The sequence below is a fragment of the Mercenaria mercenaria genome, chromosome 12, assembly GCF_021730395.1.
Source record: "Mercenaria mercenaria strain notata chromosome 12, MADL_Memer_1, whole genome shotgun sequence".
NCBI lineage: Eukaryota > Metazoa > Mollusca > Bivalvia > Venerida > Veneridae > Mercenaria > Mercenaria mercenaria.
The window spans coordinates 25,802,002-25,824,190 of NC_069372.1; the positions used below are offsets into that span (position 1 = coordinate 25,802,002).

Consider the following 22,189-nt stretch of genomic DNA (forward strand, 5'->3'; position numbering starts at 1 on the left):
TAGTTTATCACAGCTTTACTGTCATTAATATACAAGTACATGTGTATGTCTGTTTAGTTTCCATATGTAAGAAAACTGCTGAAATTTTTTTTTGTGTAAGATGAGGCCAATAACCTCACTTGTACTAAAGACCACCAATTTATAGCTGCACTTTGTATATATATCTTAATTAAAAAAATATATATTTTAAGAAACATGCATAACCTTATGATAATACATATGAGCCATGCCATGGAAAAACCAACATAGTGGGTATGCGACCAGCATGGATCCAGACCAGCCTGCGCATCCGCGCAGTCTGGTCAGGATCCATGCTGTTCGCTAATAGTTTCTCCAATTCCAATAGGCTTTAAAAGCGAACAGCATGGAGCCTGACCAGACTGCGTGGATGCGCAGGCTGGTCTGGATCCATGCTGTTCGCATACCAACTATGTTGGTTTTCTCATGGCACGGCTCATATGATGAAACTAAATGGGAAATAATTTTATATTGTTGTTTTCCTAAAAAAACCTATATTTTCAGATTTAATTTTCACATGCCTTGTGTAAATTTGATGTAAATTTGCTGAAATAGCATATTCTAACATTTGAAATTTATAATAAAAGAATTGCATGTACACTGGTTTGCAATATTAGATAAGTAGGCTCATGACAAAAAAAAAAGAATAGAAGGTTTGCTAAAGCTTGCCTTTCAAAATTGTTTCTAATAATCACATACTAGCCTAATATAGCCAGTTACTGTACATGAAGTCATATATACTTTCCCCTATCGGATGTAAGGTTTTAACCCAACAACAATTAAACTATCTAGTAGTTAGAAATTTTTCAACTTGCTTCGGTGTTCAAAGGGGTAAATTAAAAAAAAACCTGCAAAATAGTAAGCAGTACAAAATATCTAGATGTGACTTTTTTTCTGTCAGGGTTCTTCTGATAAATAAAATGCAAAATAAAAAGTTTGACAGCATGCAAGCTTGATGTTTTGTTCTTTTTACTGAATTTAAGGTAAGGATGGACTTGCTGTTTGTTAATGCTTGGCTTATTTTGTTTTCATGAAATCTCTGCTATTGCACCAGAGCATCAGTTACTTTCTATCACTAGATTTAAGAAATTATAGTATAGCAGATGTGTGTTTTAATCTATTTAAAATCTATCTAAGTGAACTATTTGATAGGGTATAGAACAAATTGGAGTGTTTAAATTAATTTAAACATGCTTCTGCTATATATTATTTTGATTATGATATGTCTTGTATGAAGAAAAGTAGATTAGATATCGAAGCACTTTTTCTTGGCGGCAACAAGCAGGTAGATGTAACATCACTGTTAGCATGTATTATTAAAATATAAACAATGATTTATAAAATAAAAAAAAGTGTTAGAATTTATAATTGAAAATCGAGACTGGAGTCTCATTGTTTAGTTATAGCATAGCTGCTTGCTGTATTATTTGAGAGTGCTGTACAGTGAAGCTTCCTTAACATTTTATGCAAGAAATCTTTAAAATGTTGCTCACATTCTTTGTATAAAAACTTAATTATTGTATGGTTCGAGTGTCTAAAATCATAAAGTTTGTTGAAGTAGGTTTTTTGTTTTTGATAAAATGCACCTTTATTGCTTTGTTACGGGCTTTTTTTGCATGCTTAAATTCCATTTCTACTATTTGATCCACCTTTTCCATACCAAGGTTTTCCCATCTTTCTCTTTAAATATAAGGTAATACTGTTGATTTTACACATCCTTGTAAAGAACTCTGAGGATGGTGATAGGAATTTTTGAAACTTTCAAAGCAATCAATTTTGGTGGTTTGGCCATTTTGACACAAAAAATATTTTTAAAGTTTAAATTTTTGCTTTATTTGTTGGTAGATTGATTTAAAATTTTAAGGATATTTTTGTTAGCAGAAAAGTAATATTTCCATGCAAAAGTTTTATTAAATTTCGAGGGAAAAAAGTTTTGATTTTGCAACATTTCTGTAGTTGGGAAAATACATTTTTTTGTCATTTAAAGATAATTTAAAAATAAATTAAAAGATCTACCACCTGCAGAGACCATAAGAATGATATAGTTTATTTTTGGACCTTGCAAAATAAGGCCACAATTTGCAGTGGTTACATTTACAGTTATATAATTGTTGTAGTTAAAAATAAGTTTTACAAGTAATTACGTTAATAGGTAAATATTGCATGATTACTATTAATTAAATAAACCTAAATTCCTAAATTTTACAAAGATTTTCTTAAAATTGTAACACAGTTAAAATTACATCAGTAGGTACCTGTATTAAGCAGTCAATTTATTAGCTCGACTATTCGAAGAATAGGTAGAGTTATTGACTCACCCATGCATTGGCGTCGTCGTCCCGATTTGGTTAAGTTTTGTATGTGAGCTGGTATCTCAGTAACCACTTAAAGGAATGGATTGAAACTTCACGCACTTATTCATTGTGAAGAACTGACTTACACTGCATAGGTTCCATAACTCTGTTTTGCCTTTTTAGAAAATTGTGCCCATTTTTTTACTTGTATTTTTTCAGTTGACAAGGCTGTTGAATAGTAGAGCATTGCTGTCCTCCGACAGCTCTTGTTAAGCAGCCAGTCTAACTTTCCTGATTGCCATTATAATAATAATTATAATTTCCACCCGACTTAATCAACTGCCTGCCTCAAGCAGTCATATTGTGTTATTCCCTTGGCTGGCTGTTTGATAGAGGTTTGACTGTATGCATGTGAGAAAATTCTATGGAGCTCTTTTAAAAATAGTTACTGCTGACTGCCTCAAGTATTCAAAATATGGGCAGCAAATGTTACGTTACTTGCGACTAACTTCTTAGAATTCAAGTTTATTGGTACTTAATTTTGCTGACTGACAAAAAATTAATGAATATTTGAGGCGTTTTATTAGAATTACATGGTGTATATGATGGATCATTAACTTAAAGATTTTTTTTCCCCCTTTATTTAGGAATTATCATGGATGGTAGAGTCGGCGAGGAATTACAAGCTTACAGGACTTCCAGTTGAAGACTTGTGTAAACACAATTCTAAAGTTGCTCAATCCCTGCATAGAGGACAGGTATGTTGTTTCCTCTGCTCTCAAAGAAAGAATAATAATATTGTATGAGCTGCTAAAGATATATTGAGAAATAATATTGAAGAGACTGTATCCAATCATATGCCCGTGTTTGTGGGTCCTGTCTTTGTTGTTGTTGTTGTTGGGTTTAAAACTACACCGACACAGTTTCAGGTTAGCCACCAACTGCCCAGCTTTTGATGGTGGAGAAAGATCCCCAGTTGACTCTTTGAGCATTAGTTTCAGCTTGGATAGGCACCTGGGTAGAACCACAGACCTTCAGTTGGCCAGCTGGGCTGCTTCCTTACATTAGAGAACTCTACACCACAAGCAAGGTTTTAATGCACAATTGTGAGAGGCAAATGATTCAGAGTTAGTGACCCTAACCACTCAGCCACAGTGGCCCCATTCCTAGAGTGGTATCCAGAGTAGTGATGTAAAAAAAAATTTCCAACGACAAGATCTGTAGGACTAGTAGCAATTTGAATCTTCTCACCCTTTAGTGAACAGTTACTCACCAAATTAAATGACAGCTATCTTAATGGCTTACGGATGTCGGTTTGTTTCTAAGTTGAAGCCATGCTTGAAAAAATACTGGAAAATGAACAGTGATGATAATAAAATTAATTTGGATAAAATATCTTTTATGTTGACTGGCTTACGGTATTGTGATGGTTGCAAACAATAATAATCAGTCTAGCAGACACCTGTTAATCATTGTGGTTACATGCAATTGTTTCTTAAAGTGTTTACCAACTCAAAGATTGTTAACGTTTTTCTTGAGGTAATTCAAAATATATTTTTGTTGCATTTTGTTAAAGTTACAGTGCAAAAAGTATGCGCCCTGTCGATCAAGTATACAGCTAGATCCACTCATCCTATTTTGACATTTTACTCACCAGTGCGCGTGAGTGAGTGGAATTTTACACTCCTGCAGAGATGTGTCCGAGAGAGGCTCAGATCCACAACCTCACAGTTGAATGGCCAACACCTTAAACCTAGACCGCCGCTAGAAAATGGAACTTGAACAAAATGATATGGATAATAATAAGACCTCAGTCATATTAGATATATCAAAAAAATCAGTAATGTTTTCAGGTTGCTCAGGCCTGGTTGTTGGTGCTCACATTATATTGTACTCCTATCGTGGAAAACAAGAATCTCCATATGAACCGAACATCATCAGTGATGTCATCAGGACTTACAGAGAAGATTGATATAGATAAAAGTAAGCATCTATGCAACTAGTTTTTTGATTCTTTACTGTGAAATTATAATATTCGAGAAGATACAAAAAGTAGTCCATATGAAAAGTAGTCCATTTAAAATGTAGTCTTTACTAAAAGTAGCCATATAAAAAGTAGTCCTTTCGAAAAGCAATCCATGCAAAAAGTAGTCCTTACGAAAAGTAATATTGATAAAATAATTACGATAATAACCTTCATGGTTAGGTGAATTCTTGTAACATGTCTAGATAACATAGCCTAGCTCTTTTTTGAATAGACAATCTGCATGGTTCTTCAATGTGCCTGATAAAGAGCACCAAAACAGAACTGCAGCTATAACTAGTACTGTGTAAGTGGGAAATGTTATGAAAAACCTTTCAGAAATCCTGTTGCCCAGGTCAAGAGTCAAACCAGAGTCATCTAGATTGACAGTCCAAGTGTTTTGCCTTTGTCACCTTATAGTTTGGAATTGTTATCAATATTTTATGCAATCCTTAATCCTATCTATTACAGGCAAGCAAACAAAAGAGCCAGACACAGATGTTGATGAGAAAAATCTGGATGGCACTTCAGGTAACACTTTTGCATTTTGATATTGATTAGTTTTGTATGTAAGCTGGTAACTCAGTTCTGTTGAATAATATAAATTGCAATGTGCATGTTCCATAACTCTGTTTTGGTTTTTCACAAGTTATGTCCCTTTTTCATCTCAGCAAATTTAAGTTTAGATTTTGTATGTAACCTGGTTTGTAGGAATTCATTGAAACTTAGCATTCTTGTTTCCTGTGGTGATATGAAAATACAAAGGTCCAATTACTCTGATTTGCTCTTTTGCAAAGTTATGTCCCTTTTTTAACTTTGTAATTTTTCGATCATATATCCTAGAGGAAATATAACTTATAACTCAATATTGGTGCCCAATTGATACTTGTTTATGTCTACCATTTCTTTATTTTAGCATCATTCAATGACAAGGCATTTCAATGGTCGAGCATGCCGTCCTACTACACTTGTTTAATTTACAAACTTTTTTCATTTTTACAGGTAACTCTGATGAAGAGATTGATGATAAGGAAATGTTTGATTCTAAGTTATCAAATATTGCCAGAGGACAGATAAACACAGACTGGGATATCTTCTTTGGTGACGGTGAACCTGGCAGTTTTGATATAGCAGAAATTAATGACTTTAGTGACACCAAACAGGTAAAAATTATTGGAACATCAGAAATAAGTTTTGTGCAGTATATCTTCATTTAATGACACCTGTGCCAGAGTTGGCAACAAACTTTGGTTAAAATTCTTTGTGCAAGGCTCTATGTCTGTAACCATTGCACGGATTGAAACTTAATCAAACTTCACAAAAAACTGCCCAGTTATCACACCTACTAAGTTAGATAATACTGGGTTAAATTTACTGTAAATTATGGTCCTTTTTCAGCTTAAAAAATTTTGCATGCCTTCTTTCAAGAAACAACTACATGTTTTGAATTGAAACTTCACACAGAGCTTTCTAGTCATCAGACCTGCACTGAGCAAATTAGATGAATCTTGGTTGAATTAAATGTAAATTATGGCTCTTTTTCAACCTACATGTATAAAATTTGTATCAAGCTGTACCTCGGTAACACCGACATATATTAGAGTTCTTAGTCATGAAACCTACTGAAATATCTAGGTAGCAATTGCATGTATTTGACTGGAACTTCACACAATGCTTCCTTACTGACATACCCAAGTCAGATAAGTCTTAGTTGAATTTTATTTAAACTATGGTCCATTTTTGTCGATCTGTCCGAATTTGTGTCGTGAATATCTAGAAAAGTATCAGCCTCACAGAATTGTTATTCAGCATGTGAAGTTGTACACCTGGTGTTTTAATTCAGATTTCACTCAGCCATACCAGAGTCATGGTCCTTGAATTAGTCAGAATTGTGCATACAGTGACAGGAGTTTGGGGGAACCAGTGTTCTATGGACATAAATTTAGCTAGTTTAGAAAAAATTTGTTGATACCGGTAGTTTCTTTTGCAGTTAACCTTTAGCATGCTAGATAAATTGTCGTCTGCTGGAAATGTCGTCTGCTAAAATTGTAAAGTTCATTCAATTTGCTCCAAAATTGGAAGAAATATTGTCAGAGTAGCAAACAGCTTGGAACCTGATCAGACGTCGATTTAATCGGCGTCTGATCTGGTTCCAAGCTGTTTGCAAAGGCTGTTAAATTCGCCTGCAGCAGGCTAAGGGTTAAATGTGTCAAGCTGTATCTCAATAACAACCACATTTATTGAAAGTTATTAGTCCCCTATTGGTTGAAAACCAGTTTCGGGGACTATAGGAATGCGCTTTTCCGTCATTCCGTCTTTCCGTCCGTCCGTCCGCAATTTCTTGTCCAGTCCATAACTCTGTCATCCATGATGGGATTTTAATATTACTTGGCACAAATGTTCCCCATGATGAGACGATGTGTGCGCAGGACCCGGACCCCAACCTCAAAGATCAAGGTCACAATTGGAGGTCAAAGGTCAACAGGGCTTTTCTCCTGTCCGGTCCATAACTCTCCCATCTATGAAGGGATTTTAATATTATAATGTTATTAATCAAGCTATTTCATATTGGCTTTGTTATTATACCCCCACCAAACATGTTTGAGGAGGGTATATAGGAGTCAGTTTTGTCACGTCGCGTCCCGTCCTGTCCCGTCCTGTCCCGTCCCGTCGCGTCCCGAAATCTATTATCTCAGTTATTACCAAATGGATTTGATCCAGACTTAAAATACATGTTCCACCTTATCACCCACATCATGTGACACAAGTTTTCATGAATTATGTCCCCTTTTACTTAGAATTTAAGGTTAATTTTGTTGTATTTTCACTATATCTCAGTTATTACTAAATGGATTTGATTCAAACTTAAAATAGATGTTCCACCTCATCACCCACATCATGTGACACGAGGTGCATAACTCTGACACCATTTTTTTATGAATTATGCCCCTTTTTACTTAGAATTTAAGGTTGATTTTGATGTATTTTCACTATGTCTCAGTTACTACTGAATGGATTTGATTCAAACTTAAAATAGATGTTCCACCTCATCACCCACATCATGTGCCCACATCATGTGACACAAGGTGCATAACTCTGACACCAAGTTTTCATGAATTATGTCCCCTTTTACTTAGAATTTAAGGTTAATTTTGTTGTATTTTCACTATATCTCAGTTATTACTAAATGGATTTGATTCAAACTTAAAATATTTGTTCCACCTCATCACCCAGATGATGTGACATAAGGTGCTTAACTCTGACATAAATTTTTTATGAATTATGTCCCCTTTTACTTCAAATTTAAGGTTGATTTTGATGTATTTTCACTATATCTCAATTATTACAAAATGGATTTGATTCAAACTTAAAATAGATGTTCTACCTCATCACCCACATCATGTGACACAAGGTGCATAACTCTGACACCAATTTTTCATGAATTATGCCCCTTTTTACTTAGAATTTAAGGTTAATTTTGATGTATTTTCACTATATCTCAGTTACTACTGAATGGATTTGATTCAGACTTAAAATAGATGTTCCACCTCATCACCCACATCATGTGACACAAGGTGCATAACTCTGACACAAATTTTTCTTGAATTGTGTCCCCTTTTACCTAGAATTTAAGGTTAATTTTGATGTATTTTCACTATATCTCATTCAGATTGGCTTAGAGCCAAAGAGAAGTAACCTTTTCTTAACTTTTGTACTAAGTTTCTTCCCCTTAAATTCCAGGAATTAGTCTATTTTTAGAAATCCTATTTTTAGATTTTCAATATTTTAGGTATTTTTCTAACTTTTTTATTATAAGGCCTATGTAAAAAGTAAATACATGTTTCTGTGGTAACATGGGTCGGAAAGACACTTTTTGTATTCACTTTTAGTGTATCTCTAATATTAAGAGATTTAATATATTTACTAGTATTACTATACTAGTATTATACTAGTATTACTTATATGTGGAAGCCCAGGATGAAGTACTCCAAAGTATTTTTAAGATTTCTTATGGTTGCCATTCTTCTGTGACAAGACCGTATGGTATGAGTCACTCCTGTGACAGTTCTAGTTTGTCCAAGGGTTGTCGTATTGGCCCGAGGCCATAGGCCTCGAGCCAATAGGCCTCAAGCCAATACGACTGCCTGAGGACAAATAACTAGACCAATATGAAATCGCTTGATTAATGATAATATTATTATTCAACTTTCAACTGTTGACGTTAACACCGTGAGAACTCTGTGAGTTACCTTATGGCAGCTATGCGCATTCAGGTGAAAAATCTTGACAAGTTGTTAAGACGTATTTTAGAAATCATGATCATTTTCGCCAGTAAAACAGAATGAGTTGTATGTAGGTACTTGAGAATAATTTTGAGAGATATTTCTAATGCGACATAATCAAGAGTAACTAGAACTTACCTTATTTTTCGGAATTCATATTTATTTTCTATAGCGAGTATCTTATCATTTGAACTGTGATAAAAACTGCTTTAAAAGTCATTTCCTTTTAGGCTGCAAGCAACGAGACACAAAATTATACACATATGTGTTGATCAAGATAATACAACCAACCAAGCACATATTATATAGTCCCATGCCTCGTTTAATTCTTATCCGAAATTGTTTGCAGTTCACAACTGACACTCTTGTTCGCCAATTTATTCATCCATTTTCTAGCATTTGAATCGCTGTTTATCATTGCGAAAATAGTCCACGCTATCAAAATGTCTGTTAAAGATAAGTCTCATCCTTTTAATTAATCTGAGTTTTCATATTTTCTTATTATTTTCCTTGACAACTGCCAGAATTTCTGACAGGAAACACCTGCATTTTACACAATACCGAATAAGTGAAAGTATTGTTGTAATCTCTGAAGACGTACATCCCGCTCAGTCATACTTGGTTATTAAATGAACATGTTGGATGATTTTTTGTCAGAATTTGAAAAAAAAATGTATTCTATAACTCTGATGTAAAACAAAATGGCGTCATTTAAAAAACTAACGGAAGTGGCTTCTCCGTATTGGCCCTCTCTTTTGAACCAATCAAAATGCTTGAATTCCGTATTGGCCCTGTTTTTCTCGTATTGGCCCTGTTTTTCTCTTATTGGCTCAGTTATGTTTTGTATTAGCTCTGTTTCATATGATGTTTGCAATTGATCTAATACAGTGTGTAATATTGTAAAGTTGAATAATAATACTTGGCACAAATGTACCTCATAATAAGACTATGTGTCATGCCCAACTTTCAGAACCCTAGCTCAAAGGTCAAGGTCAAACTTAGCAGTCAAATGTTAGCATGGCATGAACAGGGTCTGCTTCGTGTCCGGTCCATAACTCTGTCAATCATTAAGGGATTTTAATATCACTTGGCACAAATGTTCCCCATGAGGATACGACGTGTCATGCGCAAAACCCTGACCCCTAGCTCAAATGTCAAGGTCACAATTGGAGGTCAAAGGCCAATAGGGCTTTTCTCCTGTCTGGTCCATAACACTCCCATCCATGAAGGGATTTTAATATTACTTGGCACAAATGTACCTCATAATAAAACGATGTGTCATGCCCAACTTTCAGACCCCTAGCTCAAAGGTCAAGGTCACACTTAGCAGTCAGATGTTAACATAGCATGAACAGGGTCTGCTTCGTGTCCCGTCCATAACTCTGTCATTAATTAAAGCATTTTAATATCACTTGGCACAAATGTTCCCCATGAGGAGACGACGTGTCATGCGCAAGACCCGGACCCCTAGCTCAGAGGTCAAGGTCACAATTGGAGGTCAAATGTCAAGAGGGCTTTTTTCCTGTCTGGTCCATAACTCTGCCATCCATGAAGGGATTTTAATATTACTTTGCACAAATGTTCCCCATGATGAGATGACATGTCATGCGCAACACCCAGAACCCTAGCTTAAAGGTCAAGGTCACACTGAGATCAAAGGTCAATAGGATTTTTTTTTCCTGTCCGGTCTATAACTTTGTCATGCAAGGCATGATTTAAATATCAGTTGGCACAAATATTTCCCTGGATGAGACATGTCATGTGCAAAAAAAGGTCAAGGTCACACAGAGGCCAAAGGTCAGATACAAAAATGACTATGTCTGGAGCATTTCTTCTTCATGCATGGAGGGATTTTAATGAAACTTGGCACAAATGTTCACCACTCTTGAGACGAATTGTCGTGCGCAAGCACCAGGTCTCTAGGTTTAAGGTCAAGGTCATACTTAGAGGTCAAAGGTTAAATTTAAGAATGACTTTGTCCAGAGCATTTCTTCTTCATGCATGGAGAGATTTTGATGTAACTTGGCACAAATGTTCATTGCCATGAGGCACCCTTTTTTAAGAATTACCTCCCTTTGTTTTACTATAAATAGATTATATTGTTATTTTTTTATTACTGGCCGTAGGGAAAAATCGAGACCACTATTATGTGGTACAACATGCATGTTACGTTGAATTTTTAGATGTATTTTGACCTCTCTCTACCTGGTAAAGAGTTTTGTGTGGACTTGTAATATATTTTTTTTTTTTTTTTTTTTTTTTTTTTTTTTCCCTTTGCTTTTTTGTTACTATAGATAACTTAATATAATTATGATAACTTTTTCATACTTGGCCAGAATAAATACATATGAAAGCAACTATAGGTTTTTCATGTATGCAAATTTTAATCAAAGTGTTTTGTTATAACATATTGTACGATATTGGATATACATCATTGACATATATCAGTTCATTATGTTATACTGCAGTGCCTTCCAGTAGGGGACTTTGTATTGCATGGCAATACTTCATTCACTTGTTATATATAAATTAGTTCACAGTACCGGTATAATACAAATATTTCATTTTACACAGAAAAGAAATTTTAAACAAGAAGTCATCATTTATGACATGTGTTCCTTCTATCAAACAATGTGCATACACTTGAATCATCTCATTTCATAGGCATGAAATGTTATGGTTTTTACCAAAATGGCTACTTTATATAAAATCATGGATTTTAGTTTGAAGATAAAATGACTGGGAATTTTATTTTTATAGGGATATAAGTTCCTGGGTTATTGCATCTGTAAAATCCATAAAAAGTAGTTCTCTCTGAATATAAATGGTTTCACAGTATAAGGGTATACAGTAGTAAATAAATTGCTATATTTTCTGTATAAAATTAACAAATTTTCTGAGAGCTGTAACACACTGTGACACAGGCCCATTTTAGAAAAGAATTACTAGCCTTATGTTCTTAATTGACCTATAAACCATAGAAAAAACACCAAGAAAAGTAGGGGGTCATGTATCTTCTAAGAGAGATGAGATTTTTTGTCTGACACGTCAACACTTTGGAATATCTTCCAAACCGACAGCTAAAATTTTGGTATTAACACATGAGAAATAAGGTTTGTTTACATTTCTATAAATGCCAAAAAATCTCCATGAAAATGCTACCAAAATGTCAAGTATAGGTCCACAATGAAATAAAAACAGAAACTGATATCTAGGTCAAGTTCGAAACTGGGTCAACTGCGGTCAAAAACTAGGTCAGTAGGTCTAAAAATAGAAAAACCTTGTGACCTCTCTAGAGGCCATACTTTTGAATGGATCTTCATGAAAATTGGTCAGAATGTTCACCTTGATGATATCTAGGTCAAATTTGAAACTGGGTCACGTGCCGTCAATAACTAGGTCATTAGGTCAGATAATAGAAAAACCATGTGACCTCTCTCGAGGCCATATTTTTCAATAGATCTTCATGAAAATTGGTCAGAATTTTTATCTTGATGATATCTAGGTCAAGTTCAAAACTGGATCACATGAGCTAAAAAACTAGGTCACTATGTCAAATAATAGAAAAAACGACGTCATACTCAGTTCAATACTGTGTCATGTGGGGACAGGTGAGCAATTCAGGACCATTATGGTCCTCTTGTTCTTTCTGCCATTATCCGACTAGCCCGGAAGTGCAGCTTGATAACCTATTTAGTACTAATTTATTCCATAATGAGTGAATAATGACTACTATTTCCAGGAGTGGATCCTACCTTCTGAAGCATTTCATCCGAGGCATGAAATTCAAATCGTGGAAGACTATTCCACTTGAAAATTTCCAAATATGGGGAAAAGGGCTCAGATTGACACCATGACTTTGAAATGGATGAAGTACAAGTATGTGGGTATATCAAAAGGGAACATGATAAATTCAAATGTACTCCTAAATGCCAAATTTGCAGATATGAGAACCCAGTCTGGAAGTTTGTTAGCGTGGTAAATTGCATATGTTTGGATTTTGATCGCAGAGTATGATTTTATTTATCTGCCTATAAATTAATTTTTTGCTCATAGGATACCGATTTTGATCAGAGCAGCTTATATTCAATTTAAAGGTTTAGTGTTTGGATGTGTGATCACTGCATTTTTATGGGAAGGTTGTTTATATTTGTATACTTAAATTTTTTTGTTCTGTTGTCATGATCGACAATATCTATCGATCCATTTTCATTCCATTCAAATTTCTATATAGTGAGCTTTATAATGGCACGATTGCCACTGCTTGAGATTGAATGACTCCAATTGATTTCTTGTTTTATGTTCAGATTGTCTTAAACAGTGACTTGCCTTATGCCGCCAGATTCTGTTACTTCCATTTCTGGTTGCTTGATACAGGTTAGACTGAATGTGTTTTACAAACAGGTCTTGAGATGTTTTCAGGTACTATTCGATGTTTTTAACTGTAGGGTGATGTACAAACACCAGTATGTATGCTGATAGTGCTCAAAGATAAAATTCGAAAGTTTATAGAGCCGGATCTGCAAGAGGATTGGTTCTTCTCATATATAGGTAAATAATTTTCATTGATTAGTCATCAATTTATAGGAAGAATTCTTCAAGCATAAATAGCTGTCCTTTCATATGCATCAGATGTTAGTATACAGTTGGAATTGAAGCTCACCCTGGTCACATTGTGACCTGTGTGAGCTTTTTGTGATCGCCTTATCTTGAGTCCTGTCATAAATTCTTGTCTGCACATAGAGGTTTCATTGTATGATTTGTATTTTAAACCAAAACTTGGCACACAACTTGTATGCACACCATAAGATCTGGTTCCTTTCTTGAACACTGGGCGATCCCATTATGGGTTTCCAGCGTTACGGCCATTGAAAGGGTCCAAAATTAGCTATTTTGACCTTGTCTGGCACAATTCGCAGGCTTACATATTATGAAATTTGACTTGTACCAAAACTGACACCATATTATATGCTGAAAAAATCTGGTTCACTTTCTGAACTGGCCAATTACTTCATGTTGGTTAGGAGAATTACTGTGCTGCTTAAATTTCATAATTTTTTCTATTTTGGTTTTGCAGCCAATGTTGATATGATTGAAATGACTAATGAGTGTTTATTGATGACAGAGTTTGAACTTGATAATAATTGTAACGTCAATATTTGGATTATTGTAAAAATTCAGATCCAAGGCGTGTTCAGGTTTTATTATATTTGAATACCTCCTGAATTGTAATCAAATTGTTTTTCTATTTCAAATGCTGTAAGTACTTGACATAGCTAATTTGATAAATTATCAATTACTCATTGTATTTGGAAACAACCTAATCAGGTAAGTAAACTATGGGACTGATTTTGTGTCAAATTACTCCTTTAATTTCAATTAAAAAGTGTGTATATTCGTGATACATGAGTATACTGACTGAAATGTCATTTTGTCACTAGATTTATTTGGTGGAGAGATCTTACTTTTTCTGTACTTACAATAATTTTTTTCTTGAATATTCCTTTTATACGTACAATAAATGTTGCATTGATTTTAGTAAACTTTTTTTTCAATTGGCTAGGGAAATACCACCACTTTTCTGAGGTACCCCAATGTACCTTCAGGTTTTCACTGAGTATATTTTTATGATATAATATCTGTACCTTAAGTATAGTTTTTTTTTCTTTTTGTCTTTAAAATTTCTTCCCTTTGTTGTTACTGTACTCCTTTGGACTTAGATTATTTTTTTCTAATGACCTTCTTGTCCTCAGTGCAATGATTAAAAGTAAAGATATAGGGCCATCTATGGCTTCTTGTATAATATTCTGGTGTTGGGACTTTGGGCTTCAGTGTGGTTTTGAAACCTTTCGTATGGATGTACATATTTTCATCTTTGGTGAGAAGCTGGTTTTAACGAACTGGTTGCAAATAGTTTGTGGATTTTGCATGTCTATGGGAAAGTAACATTTGTCAGAACGTGCCAGGAATGATATTCCTGTCTTTCCCTAGTGGAAAAACTGTCTTACATATGAATGCACTTAGTTTAATGTGAAGTCTGTTTGGTTTATGAGATGACATTAAAGTGTGAATTAATGGCCAGGTTACATCAACTTATTGCCACCAGATTCATTTTGCCAAGATGAGGCATGAAATTGATCTGACATGTCTGCATTTTAGACAGACATCAAATTTTTCGCTAACCCTTGAACAGCTTGACAATATATAAAAAACAGTGCTAGAACACGGTTACTTCTCAAAACAATGTGAACAAAACCGATCTTCACGAAGGTGTAGTCTTATAATTTCTTTTGATATCTGTAGCTATTTAATGTTAGTAAATTCCAGCTCATCTAGCTGAAGATTTATCTTTGGATACAAGGCATTGATATAAAAATCTACAGTAATAGAGCCGTTCAGAGAAACCCCATAGTGGGTTTGCCGACGACCTGATTCCTCTGACCACAGCTGCACATCCCCGCTGTCGTGGTACAGGACCATGTGTTCGCTAACAAGTTTTTAATTCTTAAAGCTTTTAAGCAACCAGCAAGGGATCTGACCAGTACTGCGATGGAGGTGGTTATGATCTATGTGTCGACACACCCATATTCGATCATCATGGCAACGGGTCATTATAATTATTAGTAGGGTTTTAGGATTGATAATTTGGTACAATAAAATGCTAACTAGAACATGTTAATTTGATTGTAACTGGCCTTCTAAAGTGGTGATTAGAGCACCCCTTACAAGCTTTGTGAAACTTGAGGTTGGTCCTCCTTGCGTTGTCATACCAAACAAGTTGGCCAATTTTCATGTTACATTCAGATTTATGTTCTTCTCACTCATGTGGCGAGATTAGCATTGCATAAAAAGAAGGTAAGCTCTAGTACTTCGCCGTTTTATATGTGACTTGTGGGTGTCTGCATGTTTTGCAGCACGTATTCAAAGATGTAATCATCAGTATAGTTTGATATTGTGCGAATTGCTCAAGAAGCACTATATATATTATGTCTGTGTATTGTTGTCAGGGAGAACTGGAACACAAGTACTAATTTTGTTGAGGATGACATTACTGTACATGCTTTATATATTTCTATATTTTTTCCTATTTAGTGGTATTTTCTGATTTCGAATTCATGATGTTGGTGAATTGAGCCTGAAGGGCTTGGATTTTTCATGTATGACAGAGTTTGTAAAGTTGTGATACCATTTGCTTTGCAGGGTGAGACTAGTGATATAGGTAAAGAGATGTATCTGACATAAAATAAAGTGGTTATGCATGTTTGTTGTGCTCCATTTCATTTTACATGAACACGTTACCTGTAAGTTTATGCCATCTTTTTGTTTCCATTTCAGAATTGGGGTGGGTGATTTAACCTGTGGTCCATAGCTAAATATGTGTGAAAATCGGCAACTTATACACCTGTGTGAATATGAATCCATAATCAACTTACATGTGCCATGTAAACTGTAAACACCAGAACCACTTCATCGTAGGCTGCATGTTGGACCTGATGTAAAAACACACGAATTATGGCTTACTATGAAGGATCCAATTCCTGACGTGAAGTCGAGGTTTTTGTCACTGTATTTCTTGGTGTTAAAGTGTGAGGATGAAAATACTTGATGTTTGATAACAAAGTGTATACACAATGTATGGATGTGTATCAAGTGTGAAAATCTGATTGTTGGAATAAAAATGATTTGATAATAAAGTTGGGTGTGGTGCCATTTGATGTTAAATCAGAAGACTGTTTTTACTTGCATATATTGGAATAAGATGTGGATACCCATACATGAGGGAAAACCCAGCGTTGATTGCCTTCAGAAATGGTTTTCCAAGTAGAGTTAATACTTTGCTTTTAATACAACTGTATTTCATATTTATAAACAGATATCAGTCTAGATAATGACACCTATGTCATTTTGGGATAACATTGCAGTGGACATGTAAAGTACTATTTTTCCGGATGAAAGACAGTATATTGGGATTTTAACTTGTTTATATGTGATGCACAGCATCTGATTTATACACATGGATTTGTAAACAGATTTGGATAAAACAGTAAAAAACAGACTGTATATGTTTTTAAATCACATTGGTGTTGTTAATCTATACAGTTATTTGTAACCAGTAAAGGAGTGGTTTCGCTTGGTGTTGGGCGACCATGGTGGGACACTATACAACATGGTTGGAAAGATGGTTTTCTAGAAAAGTTGATTGGTACGACGTATGGATGTGGGAACAATATGTGTGAATATACAGACCAGTCTGATTTGGTAAAGACTGGTTTGTCTGACACATGAAGTCATGGATGTGGAGATAACAGAGGAATATGACTGGGACAACAGTCGGTTGATTGGGAAAAGACTGGTTCATGGACATTGGAATGCGGTTGGTGTGGACATACAACTATGTGTGATAAAACAGACAAAGTTTGGATATTGCAAAAGACTGGAATAACTGACGGTATGATGTTGGTACAAGTAATGTTGTACAGTCTGGTAGTATGGGAAAGCAGGTATGGTTCGTAACAGAGTATGAATATAATAGTGTGATTGTGATGTTCGGTTACAGACCCCTATAGATTGTCACTACGATTCATAGAATGCCAAATGGCATGGGGGCATTGTTTACTGAAGCAGGTAACTCTTTAGCTAAAGAGGCTCACCAAATGTCTTTGGGTTTATTTTTGAAATCTAGTTGTTTGAACTTAATCTGTGATAAAAACAGGCTGTGAGCAAGTTTTATGCAAATATGTCAAAATGTTGTTCTGAAATAATCACTAGCTAATGTTCAAGAAAGTTTGTTGTTGACCATATGAATGACTTTATGTTTTGAATAAATTATGTTTGTTTTTGTGTTAGTTAAATCTTGCTCCTTTATCTCCTTAAAGCTGGTTATCTTTCTTTGTGATAATAGCTAAACCATTATTTTAGAAGACTACAGATAAAACTTGGTGTATGAGCCCGATGCTATTCAGCGACTTCTGTCTAACAAACACCTGTTTTATTTCCTCCATCATTTCACATTAAAATTGCTTTTTTAAAACCATCTTTGATTCATACAGCGACCATGATTTCTTAACCCAAACCAAGACTTTGAACCTTTACAACAACTTTTTAACCCCTCCTCTCAAAGGGAGAAAACTTCTCCAGTACAAATCATGGAGTGTGGTTATTGATCTTAATAACTGCGACACCACCTATCGATCAGAATCAAGACAGTGAAGCAGACTGAAAGATCATTTATCAGAGTGGTTAAAGGTCCTTAATAAAATGCTAACTAGAACATGTCTTATTTGCCTTAAACCAAGACCTTTCCTAGTCAGATTGTGTATAATAAGAGACTCCCCATCTACAATGACCTTTCTGAAATTCTTTGAAGGTTGGTCACTATAGACAGTCTTTACTGTACTTCACAACAACAGCAAAAAAAAGTTGGCCATTTTCATAATATTCCATTCCAGATTTTATTTTTCTCTCTCTCTATCTTCATGTAGATGACGTAATAGTATAATTATGTGCCATACTAAAATGAAGGCTAAAGCTACATTTAACTTATTTTAAATACTGCCTATTTATATGTGATAGTGTGATTGTTTGCCAATGAATTTTGTTCAGTCACAGTATACTAATGTTCTATAGTTTAATATCTGAGGATTATGGAAATTTGCTGTAATAATTTGTCTCAAATACACTTACTTAAGTGGTGTGTGTGTGTTTGGGGGTTGTGGGGTGGGGGCTTGGGAAACAGTACTGAGATTTTATGTGATAAAAGATGAATGAAATGTACAGCTACATACTCCATATTCTATATATTTTAATGCCTGCATGGCCTAGTGGTTAAGGTTTCTGACTTCAAATCACTTGCCCCTCATCGAAACGGGTTTGAGCCTTACTAGGGACCTTGGATTTTTCATGTGAGGAAGCCATCCAGCTAGAAGGTAGGTGGCTATACCCAGGTGCCCCGCCTGTGATGAAGTAATGCACAGAGAGGCACTGAGTCATCCTCAACCATCAAAAGCTGGAAAGTGGTATGCTTTGATAAGAGTAGGAGCATCCATGGTCAAGTGGTTAGGGTTTCTGACTTCAAATCACTTGTCCCTCACCGCTGTGGCTTTGATCCATTGCTTTGTTTGTAGAATTCTTCCATGTGAGGAAGCTATCCAGCTGATTTGAAGAAGGTTGGTGATTCTACCTAGGTGCGTCCTCATGCTAAAAATAATGCTGAGATCGGTACCTGGTATCATCACCTGCTGTGGAATGCCAGAAAACTGTCATATATCACCTTTAATTGTGCCAGTAAGATGTTAAACACAGCAAAACAATTCAGATGAGAAGCATATGTACAATATTTGAGCACCATTATGTAAAAACCAACGTTACTTATGGCTTACAAACAGCAAGGATCCAGATTAGACTGCACATCCAAGCAGTCTTGTCTGGATCAAAACTGTTTATCACTTGTGTAAAAGTGCTGAAATGGATAAAAGAACAGTATGGATGTTTGATAAACAAACAGTGGGGATAAACAAACAGTATGGATGTGGGATAAACAAACAGTGGGGATAGAAAAAAACAGTATGGATGTTGGGTAAACAGACAGTATGGATTTGGGGATAAACAGACAGTATGGATGTGGGGATAAACAGGCAGTATGGATGTGGAGATAAACAGACAGTATGGATTTGGGGATAAACAGACAGTATGGATGTTGGGATAAACATACAGTATGGATGTTGGGATAAACAGACAGTATGGATGTGGGGATAAACAGGCAGTATGGATTTGGGGATAAACAGAAAGTATGGATGTTGGGATAAACAGGCAGTATTGATGTGGAGATAAACAGACAGTATGGATTTGGGGATAAACAGACAGTATGGATGTTGGGATAAACAGGCAGTATGGATGTGGAGATAAACAGACAGTATGGATGTGGGGATAAACAGACAGTATGGAGTTGGGGATAAACAGACAGTATGGATGTTGGGATGAACAGACAGTATGGATGTGGGGATAAACAGGCAGTATGGATGTGGAGATAAACAGACAGTATGGATTTGGGGATAAACAGACAGTATGGATTTGGGGATAAACAGACAGTATGGATGTTGGGATAAACAGACAGTATGGATTTGGGGATAAACAGACAGTATGGATGTTGGTATAAACAGACAGTATGGATGTTGGGATAAACAGACAGTATGGATTTGGGGATAAACAGACAGTATGGATGTTGGGATAAACAGACAGTATGGATGTTGGGATAAACAGACAGTATGGATGTGGAGATAAACAGACAGTATGGATGTGGGGATAAACAGACAGTATGGATGTGGGGATAAACAGACAGTATGGATGTGGGGATAAACAGACAGTATGGATGTGGGGATAAACAGACAGTATGGATTTGGGGATAAACAGACAGTATGGATTTGGGGATAAACAGACAGTATGGATGTGGGGATAAACAGACGGTATGGATTTGGGGATAAACAGACGGTATGGATTTGGGGATAAACAGACGGTATGGATGTTGGGATAAACAGACGGTATGGATGTGGGGATAAACAGATGGTATGGATGTTGGGATAAACAGACGGTATGGATGTTTGGATATTCAAACGGTATGGATCTTTGGATAAACAGACGGTATGGATGTTGGGATAAACAGACGGTATGGATGTTTGGATAAACAGACGGTATGGATGTTTGGATAAACAGACAGTATGGATATGGGGATAAACAGACAGTATGGATATGGGGATAAACAGACAGTATGGATGTGGGGATAAACAGACAGTATGGATGTTGGGATAAACAGACAGTATGTATGTGCACTGATCATGATCCTGCAGACAGCAAAGCTCTAAATTATAAATGGTCTTCATGGAGGCTTATTTATTAAAAGAGCAGGTAAATCGTTTACTAACTTGTGTTCTTCAAGGCATCAGCCAGTATTGAAATGTTTTATTTCTGTGTGTTTTACTTCTCTTGACAAGTACCTAGTACTTGTTTATGAACTGTGGAATCTGTAAAAAAGGTCTTGTTGAGCAAAGATTTTTAAGCCATTTTTGTTATTTATTTGTTATCGTTATTTTTGTTTTGTTAACTGAAATTAATCACAACAAATAGCATAATCGACATTCTGCCAAATGTTTTGTTGTTGAACCAATTAAGGACTTAATATGTTAATTGATACTAAATTATGTTAGCTTGTTTGTTCTTATTTGAATGATGCTCTTGTTTGCTTCCTATAAAAAAAAAAGTACTGGTATCATGTGAGAAGGTGCATTTGTGATACCAGTGGAGCTTAAACACACTCTTAGTTTAGATGACTTCTTCTTTTATGATTGATGAAAACTTGGTGAATGAAGTGGATGATAATGTGAAGATATTTAAAAAAAAAACTGGCTTTAATATTAATCACATGCGATTGTAGATATTTAAAATATCAAACTTTTAAAATTTTGTGCCATTGAATTCTTACTTAACCTAATCAGTAACAGGTTTTTTTTCCCTTGATTTCTCTTTAAGGTAGTTCTGCATGTTTGATAAACCGGAAGTGATGGCGTAATGTCATTTATCCGGAAAACGTAGAATACAGCCTGGATTCGGCGTACGGAAATGAAAATCAGTTTATGAATTAACTGCAACCTGTGAATAAATTTATTAAATCGTAACAGTCTCTATCTTTCTAAAGTTAAATATGATATTAAAACATCTGATACGTTAAATAATTCAAAATAATGTCTTAAAATTAGCTTCAAATTGGCAGTTCACTTTAATCATGGCCAAATATCTCAGAAATAAGCAACAGACCTAGTATACGTTTTATTTCACTATATTATAGGTCATATGTTTATTTACGACTGAGAAGTTTAATTAAAATCTACATTGTGGAAAATTTTCTATTCGGGAAAATGTTATGAAAGTTGCTATTTTCCCATAGACTCCCATTATGAAAAATTGCATGAGGTCCAAATTTTTCAAATCAGTCTAGCAGAAAATCAAGCACACCACCCTAATATTTTTATTTTCTGAATGTTCTAGGTATATTCTGAAGTTTTGAAAAATTAGAGTTTAATCAAATTCTACATTGTAGAAAAAATTTCGATCCAAACATGCAGAATTACCTTAAATATGAGACAATGACATTATAACTAATAATACTGTATTGTAGAGAACTGGATCCATTGAGTAGAAACAGAAACTTTTTTAAACTTTAAAAATGTTTTTTTTAGTTTTGAAATTATCCCCATAAAACAATTTTGACACAGTTTTGTAAATTCCACTCCAAAAACCATTACAGTTCAATTTGTAACCTTGTACACTAAGTCACAGTTCTGAATGATTTATAACCAACTTTTGCAGTGGAAAATACATTTTTTGCCAAAAATTTGACCTTTAAATATAGATATTTTATTTTTATGCCCCCAAAGGGAGGCATATTAGTTTTCAACTGTCTGTCCGTTCGTTAGTTAGTTAGTTCGTTAGTCACAACGTTAACTTTTTGCATTAAGGCACTTTACTCGCGAACCACTGCACCCAGGACCTTCAAACTTCACGTGCTGATAGTACTTATT

General features: G+C 35.1%; 1 protein-coding gene across 1 annotated transcript in view; it reads left to right on the top strand.

Annotated features, from left to right (window-relative positions):
* Nucleotides 1-12,432, top strand: part of LOC123533699 (GATOR complex protein WDR24-like) — a 30,320-nt gene extending 17,888 nt beyond the window's left edge. The window contains exons 11-15 of the mRNA XM_045315482.2: nt 2,960-3,070; nt 4,166-4,295; nt 4,807-4,866; nt 5,338-5,498; nt 12,361-12,432. Of these exons, the coding sequence (XP_045171417.2) occupies nt 2,960-3,070; nt 4,166-4,295; nt 4,807-4,866; nt 5,338-5,498; nt 12,361-12,432 (534 nt within the window). The remainder of the gene's footprint in view (nt 1-2,959; nt 3,071-4,165; nt 4,296-4,806; nt 4,867-5,337; nt 5,499-12,360) is intronic.
* Nucleotides 12,433-22,189: the final 9,757 nt, after the last annotated feature.